This window comes from Typopeltis vanoorti, chromosome 24 (assembly GCF_054136105.1).
Source record: "Typopeltis vanoorti isolate ZY-2024b chromosome 24, IOZ_Tvanoo_1.0, whole genome shotgun sequence".
NCBI classification, from domain to species: Eukaryota; Metazoa; Arthropoda; class Arachnida; order Uropygi; family Thelyphonidae; genus Typopeltis; species Typopeltis vanoorti.
The window spans coordinates 15,110,625-15,121,685 of record NC_143572.1 but is presented as its reverse complement, the minus strand read 5'-3'; the positions used below and the strand labels follow the sequence as shown (position 1 = coordinate 15,121,685).

Sequence of the window (11,061 nt, the reverse complement as noted above, 5' to 3'; positions counted from 1 at the left end):
ATCTTCATAATCAATTTCCTGATATGTACCCTAAAGGGGTGTTCAGGTAGGTCAGAACTACAGGATTAACTTTACATTATTATTAATCTCCTATCAACAATTTACCTCCGAATTAGTCTGTTACTTGCGAGTATTCCAATATTGCGGTATCTAACATTTCGTCCTTTTAAGGCACTTCTGATAGAATCAATCCACCTAAACCTTTGTCTTCCTCCGGGTCTCTTCACTGCCATCTTGGATTCAAACACCTGCTAACATTTCTCCACCCATTCTATTTAAGTGGACAACCGTAGATTAGTAGATTAGATAATATCAAGTTCCATTCTAATATCTTCCCTTTTAATATGATTAATGCCATCTGTTCACTTCACTAATTCCTCTAAGATCCCTCATATTTGTAGTCTCTAGTCTTTGATCAAATGCTTTATTTGATCAAAGACTAGACCCAGCTCTCAGACCCATAACTTAAAATTGGTTTGAACACGGTCTTGTATACTAGTTGGTATTTTGGCTAATTTCTCTCTTATTCCACATAAATTTATTAATCTAGCTACCCACCATATCAGCTTTGCTTATTCGTCTATTTCAGATTTAATTTCCCATCTTCACTAAAACTGTGCCTAAATAGCTGAAATATTTTGCCTGTTTTATGGGATCTGCATTCCGAATGCAGCTGAAGTTTTCTATGCTCCTGCTTGTTTTCATATTTTTGGTTATCCCCTTTTTACTGCTGATTTTCATGCCAAGTTTCTTACAGCTGTTATTCAAATTAATTAGTGAACCCTGGAAACTTGCACGTGATGTGTTTAGGAGTATAGCATCATCTGCATAAAGCAAGCAGCTAAATTTGACATCTCCTGTTCTAGCATCAGGCTTGAGACCATTTGCTTTCAAAATGGGATTCATACAGATGAAGAATAAGAGTAAAGATAATGTGTATCCTTGTCTTACCCCTCATTTTACATCAAACCATCTTCTGGTATTTCCTTCAATTCTAACTGCTGATTGACAACTTAAATATACACTATGGATTGCTCTTTATCATGGTCCATTCACTTCATTTAATTGTAATATTTTGAAAAGCTTTTTTCTTGACACCTTGTCTTATGCCTTTTGCAGGTCTACAAAACTTAAATACAGATCCTTGTCATATTCCCATGATTTCTCAACTGTTTGTCTTAAAATGAAAATATCCGGTCCTAACAGCCTCATTTTGGCCTGAATGCAGCTTGTTCTTCTCCAAGTTTCTCTTCCACAATCTTTCTCAACCTCTTTGCACGTATACTTGCATAAACCTTACCAGGAACACTCAGTAGAGAAATTCCTCTGTAATTCTCACATTCAGCTTTATTTTCTTTTTTTATAGATGATTACTATGAGAGCTCTACCCCAATCATTGGGAATTCGACCTTCTGTGCAGGTCATCTAAATTATGCAGTGCAGCCGCCACTGCAAAACTTTCCAGCTGCCTTTGCAGATTTCAACTTTTTGACGGCTTTTTCTACCGTAAGTATTAATATGTATTTCTCTTCTCATTCGTCTTGAAAATTTTCTACTACTGTTCTGTCACTATTTGGTTCGTTTAACAGTCTTTCAAAGTAATTACTCCAGACATCTAGAATATCCTAGATGTCTGGAGTAATTGCTTTGAAAGACTTCCAGTTTTCATGTCACCTTTACCATCTTTGATTCCTTTTACAGTACTCGTTTCTCTATTTCTAAGCTTCTTCAATAGCCTCCACAACATTTTGCCAATTTCCTGATATATATTTTCTATGCTCTTACCAAAGTCTTCCCAAGACTTTTGTTTAGCTACTTTTACGCATAGGTTCGTTCTCTTAAACGTTTTTCTGTATTCTTTTAGGGCATATGTCCACTTAGAAGCTAGAAGCATTTGATATACTTTCTTCTTTTCCAGATATGCTTTTTTAACTTCTTCTGTTCATAACTTCACCACGTACCTCCTTAGCTGAATCAATGTCTTCTTCAGAGTTTGGTTTGCCACTGAGACTTCAAGGTTTGGTTTTTGTTTTCAATTTGTTTCATATTTTTCTTTAATAATGTCTACAATTTACGTATAAAAGATACTTAACTTTAATTCTTTTTAAAACTTTCTTACATACTGTTCTTTGCAATGTGATATCCATTGAATCCTGTTTAATACTAAGTAATGGTCACTTCCAGTTCAGAATTCTCTGTACACTCTTGTATTCTAAAAGAGCATGATGACATCAACAATGACGTACTCAATGAGGCTTTTCTTATTTCTTGTGTCTTCTCTCTACGTGAACTTGTGCACATCTTTATGTTGGAAGAGGGTGTTAATGATGAGTATTCCATATCCCGAGCAGAAGTTCAGCAAATATTTATCATTATTGTTAGCTTTGTCTTTTTCTCCAAATTTTCCCAAAATGTTCCTATGTGCCTGGCGGGATTCATTGCCTACTCTGCAGTTCAGGTCTCCAAGAAGGACCACTTTTTTCAATTTCGTTATGTGAGTTGCCTGTTCTAAATAAAAACATTTCTCTACTTCTTCCTTAAAATCTTGGTTATTTAGTTATTAATTTTTATTTCTTTGTTTTACTCAATTTCTAGCACTGTTTATTGCACAAAATATATGGAAGAACATAAACGTCTACTGGAATGATGACTTACTGTGGATTAATAGCAACAAATACGTTTGGTATTTGAAATCTGAACAAAAATGATCAGAGATTATCTTTTAATTGTTATAGAAAACGACATCACCTTCAAAGAAAAAAAAAACTTTTCTAGGTATTTTTCTCTATTGGATACCTGAGAATGTGAACTCAAGTTTATAACATAAGAATAAAGAAAGAGCTATACAGAGTTTGAAAAAAAAATTATGATAAGTTCCACTTTCAAAAGTGAATGCTCAGATCCTGGGAAAGAGCTATACAGAGAATTGCTCAGATCCTGGATAAGTTCCACTTTGAAAAGTGGATCGATTCAGGAACTGAGCAATTTGCAATTGCTCAGATCCTGAATGCTCTTGAAATTATTCATGTAATATATAAATTTGAGTAATTTTTCAATTAAAATGGAAACTCCTACAACAGAAGTTGTTTTAACGATTCATTTATAACTAATGAATGGAAAGGCAATGAAGTGCGTATATTCTCCAGCCCTGTCAATACGAAGACGTCTTTTAGTGCGGTCCATATGACGCACGCCTCTTCTTAGGATTTTTTGAAGTAGGATTGACTTATACAGACTCAGGCAATGGTGGCTTTGAGTTTTCTTAAATAAACATGGGTTTTTAATCTGGACTTAAAATCCTTAGTAGAGGTACTAAAAAAGAAACATCTGTCTAACGATTACTACCTAAGTGATTACTTACACTTGGGCTCGCCGATAGTTTTTTCGGCATGAAACTCTAGGATTACGATGGATTTCGATCCGAGTTTGGTACCCGGCTGTAGAATAATACGGGATTTACCATCTCCCTTAAACTTGAAACATCTGTCTGTAGAAAATGTTTTTACTGGCACGATGACGATGTCCATTTTAAAATGTTTCATCGGAGCTTTAAACGTTACGTGCTGAGAATCATTTATCCCTTACCCCCCCCTAAAGATTTACAACCTTTTATCCTTCTGTTGCTACATCTCTCTCCATGGGGGGGGTACTGAATACTGCACAATCGAACTGAAACAACAAGAATGCTTGTAATGACAATCAGTTGTTATTAGAAACCACCTTATTAGTTTGTGCAGTTTTATTCGAAGTCATTTGAGAATGACAAACGAAAAACAATTCCCGATAATGAGCATGCAAATTCTTCACTAGAAACAACATTTTAATTGGATGATAGCATAAACAACCTAAAGGGAAAAGAACGGATTCTGCATACCAAGAACAACTGAAGGTCGTCACGTGACAACTTTGCAGAAGCAGAAGGGTTTTATGTAGAATAAGTTTCGCAGTTTTTTTTTTTAAACTACCAAAGAAAAATATATTATGATTGTAACAGTACCGGAATTAAAAAAAAGCATATACAGGAAAACCTCGCTTAACACAAATTCGATATGCGCGATAATCAGTTAGCGCGATTGAGTGAAATGATACTATTTCCATCTTTAAGCGAGTGATTAATCAGTTAACGCGATTTTTACGTTATACGAAATTTTTTGTCGCCAATCTACAGCGAGAAAAAGCTGAAAATCATGAAGAGACATGAAAGTGGCGCTAGTGCGAGACCTGGGATACTGTGAGTCCACAGTTTTGTCTATTCTACATAAGAGCAAAGAAAACACAGAACAACGAAAAGCATGCAGATCACATGAAATAGAAGCCATTTAATGATCGAGATGGAGCGTCTTCTATCACTCTGGATTGAGGACCAAAAGAGAATACCGTCTAGTACAGGAAATATTCAGGCAAAAGCTTTCAATATTTTTACCTCATTGAACGAGACCAAATTTCAAGAAGAATGTGAAAGCTTTACTGCGAGTTTAGGATGGTTTCACCGTTTTAAATTCGAACTGGACTGCTTAACGTAAGAATAACTGGGAAATCTGCTAGTGCTGAAAGATTCTGCGACCAAGTTTCCTGAAGAATTGCAATGTATAATTCAGGAGGATGATTATGACGATCGGCAAATATTCGGCGTCGACGAAATTGGTCTCTTTTGGAAGCGATGCCAACAAAAACTTTCCTAGATGAAACTGAAGCATCTCAACTAGGATACAAAGTATTTAAAGATCCTCTTGCGATTTTATTAGGAGGCAATGCAGAAGGCGACTTTAAACTCAAGCCTATGTTCGTTTATCGTGCGCAAAAATCCAAGATCTAACATAATTGAAGAAATCAGCACGATTGGAAAAGAACTTGGATTTAATGAATTGGATAATGACGATGAGAAACTTGCTCGATTCCTATTCAGGACAGTTGAACGAGAATGATCTCCTTCAACTAGAAGAAGAGCGTGCATATGAAGAAGAAGATAAGGAGTGCGAACAAGAAGAGAATGCTACGACTAAGAAGCTAACTGCAAAAGAACTTGAACTAGTTTTCAATCAGACTGAGTATGCTAAGGAAATTTTGTTTGATGCTGATCCTGATATGGAACGAAGTTTCGAAGTCCGCCGAATTCTTGATAAACTATTGCAAATTGCATGATAAGATGAAAGAGTCGAGCACGATTCAAACACCTTAATTTTTTTTTGTAAAAAAGTAGCTCACTCAAATGTTTAGACATTAAATAAAAATTTACGCAATTGATTTTTATTAATGTTGATGGTTTTATCCTCTAACATAGCTTGTATTTCCCCCCCCCCCCAAATTTACGCTAATTGATGGACGAATTATAATCATTCCTATTGTTTATTGTATTCGCTTAACGCGACTTCGCTTAGCGCGCAATAATTGATGGATTAATTAATCGCGTTAAGCGAGGTTTTTCTTGTATTGGATGGCTCGTTCAAAGGAACGAGCTACCCGATACTCATACTTTTTTTTTGCATCTTTATCACTATATATTCGCATATAATGCGCCTATATTGAAGTGTCCTAATATTGTTTGCACGGAAGTATAGTGCATATCCGATTTACATTTTTCTAAACTTAAAAGTCCCATCCTTATATTGCTATCAGTGTAATATAACTGACGTTGTTTAGATAATGCGCAACGAAGCAATAGCTTTGAAACATGCTGAGTACTTTATTGTTCTCAATTCTCCAGCTATAAAATGTTGTGGACAGTTCGTCTTGGTTGTTAAGAATGATATCTCCTTATCGTAAAGAGACTAAAAGAATAAAGTTTGATTTTTGTGTTTTATCAGTTCATTTACAGCATTTGTCATTGAAAAATTCGTGTGTAAGTTCGTTAAAGAGAATTCGCTTGTGGTCTTTTTTTTATTAAGCCTAACACGAACAACAATGAATACACAGTTTTGATGATCTGTGAAAAACAACGAGAATATGTCAACACGCGCCATATGCTAGTCATTGTTGACAAGAGGGCAATACTAAAAATACAGCTGTACAGTTTTTTTCAACTGTAAGCAGTGATGATAAACAGTCTGAAGTGTAACGAAAAAAAATAATACTCAGTTATAATATTTCAGATGCATCCATATTTACTGAAAAAAGCTATAACATAATTTGAAATATAAGAAACGGAAACTGGATTACCCTCACCTCCCCCGACACACACCCACACCCATTATTAAAACATCAGTTTAATATGAGAGGCTGTTATGAACCTGACATACTCGAAAGTGTTCTAAATAATAAAAAAAAACCTCATATATTTTATTTAAAATCCAGTGTAATTCATATTGTATTTAAATGCTTGCATTATTGTTACTGCACGATCACAATGATGTTTTTTGGTTTCCCCGCATATCTTTTATTTTACACTAAATCATATTTTATGTTGTAATTCTCGTGTGTCATTTTATCCACAGGTATTGTTACGAAAGAAGGGACACGTGAGTGTGTTGATGTAGGGTTCATTGTTGAGGCTTTAGCTTCTTAAAATGATGGAAGCAAATATTTCTCTTTTATTTTCGCAGTATTAATTAAATGTAAATTATGTAACGTCCTTCTCGTTCTTAATTTTACCACCCTTTTACTTCAATGCCGTGAAGAGTTATTTCGATGCTAACTAACCTTCCCCTTCAATACATGTACTTTTAGCTTGCCTTTAAAATTAAAGAGGTCGCGATTTTTCACCTGGATCACTAGAGGGCGTACCTTGCCTCGGATAATATAAACATGGTTGGCGCGACGGTTGAGTCGCAGTTGACGAGGTGTGGATTTTTTTTTTCTCTCCCGTGGTTGACATCGTGTCTTCTTCAGTAAATTACAATGGGGAGGTTGGATGATTATTTAACGCGGCTTCAAGTGCGTAATGTTGTGGTGAGAGGAGCTCTTGCAGAATTTCTCGGCACATTCATATTGACGGTAAGAGTTTTCCCATTACTTTTAGAAATGTTTAATCTGTATCTGAACATTGGTTGTAAAATAAAATACTTTTCGAGAACTATAACTCGGTTTGCAGTAGATCAAGCGATCTGTATTGCGTTGAATACATTAACAACTCGCAGTATGTTGGCCACACAAGCTAGTCTACTGGCTTCGTAACTTACACGCAAAATATATTCTTCTATTTAAGTGGAATATACTTGAAATAAACACTCGGTTTTAAACTATTCTGGAGAAAATCTTTAATGAACTCAGGACTTTATTTGCGGATTCATTCGACTAGAAATGCTTTAAAATAAGTATCAGCTCTCGATGTCCTTGCAAATACTATTAGGTTAAAATTTGATCGTGGGAATCGTAGTTTACGTCTACAGCTGTCATCCCCTCTTTATTCGATACACATACGGAAGAGAAACTAGTTTACGAGCAGGAAGTAGAATAATAGTTGTTCTGGATGGACTAACTCGTGCTAAATGTCTTCCTTCCACTATTTCAAAGGATAATCCTTGACTTTAAGTTCGTTGCTATTCAAGTGTACAGAGAACTTTATGAAGTGTTAACGTCAATTCCCAATACTTGCTGAATCATCACATCTTTAACGTGATTTCGGTCATCCAGCAATTTGAATTTGGGGAAACTTAACATGCGCAATTTCGGTTATTTTTTAAATATAAAAACATAAAATAAAATATTTTACACATTCATAGCTTTATCACTCGTGTATAATAGCCGTGAAATTATCACAGTAGTGAAATTGCTAATTTAGATTATCACCATTACTACACGTGTAAGCAAGGCTGATATGCACGGTGGTCTTTCGTATAACGCCTTGCATTTTGTACATTTATTAAAATGTGAGTCGTTCATTTCGGTTATATAATACTAGATTGAATTTGAAGCAATCTGACGATATGCAAACAAATTCGATCATATCGAAGAAACTGAAATAAACTCGAAGTAAAAGTATATATTGCTGATACGTCATTGCAACTTGGTATTATCTCGATGAATCATGTGACTAGTATAAACTCGACTTGCTAATCAACAGAATACATCGCTACTTAAATCAGTTTCTTGGGTTAGTAATCTGACCGAATTATGATCCCAAGATTAACCCTATCCGGTAGGAACTGTTCAAATGCGAGAACTTAATCGTTCTCTTTAAGAACGCTGTCCGAAACTTTAAATGCTCGGAAGACTTTCCTTCATTTCTGGAAATCAAGAACAAGGAGGCTCGTGCGTCCATTCCAAAGCACACTTTGGACAACTCGAACTCTCTAATGTCCAAAGGACTATATCGGAAATTCCTATTTTAATGTCTGAAATTTTTTCAAAAAAAAGTACTCGGATTCGTTCCAATCTTAATGTTTAAACATTCCAAAATAAAGAGTACTGCCTACTACGATTTGTTTGAAACTTCAAGTGTATTCTCTCAGTTGACGGCCGATTTTAATCTTCACTGATTGGTCATTCTTTATTCCTTAGTTTAAACTTTTTTAAATTAAAATTTAAGTTTGTTATAAACTCCAATCTAAATTTGGTTCCTCCAGCTCACTAGTCTTAGCCCAGGCGTTCATGGCAATCGCGCTGTCTTCGGAGTTAAGTTGACTAGTAACTCGCAGTTTTAAGCTGAACATTCAGATCTTTTTTTAAGTAGAAAGTAACTACCTTCAATTTTTTAATGAACTTGCAGTCGAGGAAGTTAAGAATTTAACTAGACAAATTTTAATTAAGAGGCTGCATGCTAACCTAACGCAATTTCCTGATCAAACTTGGATCGATGCCCGAGTTGTAGCTTCTGAACATATATAGCTGTATATCCTATACTTATTCATCATGCTTGTATTTTGTGCTCTAATCCTGTATAATTCCTCGTAGGTAATCGGAAATGCTTCTATCGCCACCGTAGTTTTCACTGAATCGCCTAAAAGTGCCCTCGTAGTCGTGCCAGCCGCCTGGGGATTTGCATTATTGATGGCCATTTCAGTCACTGGAGGGGTATCAGGTGAGTGAACATAAACAAGAATTGGATTACCGTTCCATCGAGTAGAGCGGTGTTCAATTACACTGAGCGCTATTTCTCATTCCTTTCATACGCAGGTGGTCACGTGAACCCAGCTGTCACACTTGCTTTGGCTTCTGTTGGTAAATGCAAGTGGAACAAAGTGGTGCCTTACTTCGTCGGCCAGTACTTGGGAGCTTTCGTTGCCTCTTTCATCCTGTATGCAGTTTACGCAGGTAAGTGATGTAATTGCGATTTAAGATAAAGTAATGTGTGCTCTTATAAACCTTCTTGACACTGATTACTTTCTGCAGATACCTTCAGCTCATACGACGTTGCTGCAGAACTGAATAGCTTGAATGACACGCGCACTGCAAACATCTTTGCAACTTATCCTCAGGCTCACATATCAACGAATTCCGGATTACTGGATCAAGTAAGAACAATTTAATAAATGAGAATAACTTTAAGTTCGTTTTTATGGATAAAGATCTTCAATCTAATCCCCCAACTTACCTTTAGATCGTTGGAACCATGCTACTTCTGATGGCTATATGTGGAGCTATTGATCCCAATAATGGACTTGCATCAAACGGCTTGTGCGCCTTGACCATCGGATTTTCTCTGGCGGGTATCATGTACGGTTTCGGATACAACTGTCAAGCTGCTCTGAATCCAGCCCGTGACCTCGCGCCTCGTATATTTACTGCTGTGAGCGGATGGGGACTGCAAGTATTTAAGTAAGTTTGTTTCAGAAGTACAATGTACTTCTATTTCGGATTGTCCATCTGAGAATTTACGTTGCTCCCTAATCGAAAGCACATTGGATAGAGATTTCCTACTTTCAATCGGAATTAATTTGGCTTTGTGCCTATTTAATAGGTCACGACACTACAACTGGTTCTGGGTTCCTGTTGTGGGACCACATGTGGGTGGAATCATTGGAGCTTGGATTTACCATCTCTGCATCGGCATCCATCGACCAGAAGAAAGTTACGATGTTACAACTCCTAGTTTGCAAAGCAAAAATAGCGACTACCGCATAGATGACTCGCAAGGGGTATCACGTAAAGGTAATTAGTTGAATTACTGTGAATTCAAACTGAATTCGCAGTTTGTACATTGCATAAAAGTTAAAGCGTTAGCTCTTAAAAGAACTTGATTCATGGAATGGCTGTAAACTAACACCGGAAATTTTGTGCAATTTTATAGTTTCATTTATATAATGAACTTTATCTTTTTTTTTTCTTTTGCAGGCTACAGCAAAAACGGACACGTCGATGGCTTCACCGCGTAAACTGCTAAATGTTGTAACTAACACCATTTCTTTGTATATATTGTTAATAAACCAACTTTTTCCTTAGTTCCTGTTTCCAAATGTTCCTTTCTTAACTATTCACAACCTGATAAATATCGAACCGACTTTATTTCAATGAAATAAAGTTGGAAATCTTCCGGCAGAGATTTCCAGGTGGAAGACATGGTAATATAGGAAAATGCAGAGCAACTCGATACGTATCGAGTCGCTCTGAATTTGGGTATTCAAAGCCTCTGTCAAATAAACGGTGCCTTCTCGATCTCATATCGCTAATCATTCCTAACAAACTTCCGTTTTAAATCTTCGATGCAGTTTAATTTTGAATTGCTTTTACCAACGATACAAATTGCAGTGATAACTCTGCAATTTGAGTTCGTATTTAATTTGTTCCACGGAACATGTAAAACGACAGCTGTACTGAACCATTCAATAATTCTTATTGAAACTCTTTTCCCTATCCGTCGCTTTTTAGATTAGGTGCCATGGATTTTCAATCGAAAAATACTTTTAGTATTCTCTTAAAAAAAAAAAAAATTAATCTACAAGCAAATTAATAAAATAACATCCAATCCCCACCAGAATTTTGATGCATGCAGTAGATCTTTTGGCTTTCCTAAAATTTAAATTCCCGCTTTCCTTGTGATGGAATCAATATAAAAATGTATTAAGAGCGTAAGCAAATTATGCTGTTTGGTACCTTATTTCTCGCTTTCAGTGTAGATAAGCCTAAGTGGCTGGAAAAATTTCCATAGGCATCGCGTAGGCAAATTCAGAAGAGAATCATTTAAAT

The 11,061-nt window shown here is 36.0% G+C and overlaps 1 protein-coding gene across 1 annotated transcript; it reads left to right on the top strand.

The window, feature by feature from the left end:
* Positions 1-6,770: 6,770 nt before the first annotated feature.
* Positions 6,771-10,316, top strand: LOC150092946 (aquaporin-9-like). Its single transcript, XM_090413649.1, has 7 exons — positions 6,771-6,930; positions 8,830-8,956; positions 9,052-9,189; positions 9,268-9,389; positions 9,476-9,693; positions 9,836-10,026; positions 10,210-10,316. The coding sequence occupies exons 1-7, from the start codon at positions 6,835-6,837 to the stop codon at positions 10,248-10,250; spliced, it is 933 nt and encodes a 310-aa protein (XP_090269775.1). The 5' UTR covers positions 6,771-6,834; the 3' UTR covers positions 10,251-10,316.
* Positions 10,317-11,061: the final 745 nt, after the last annotated feature.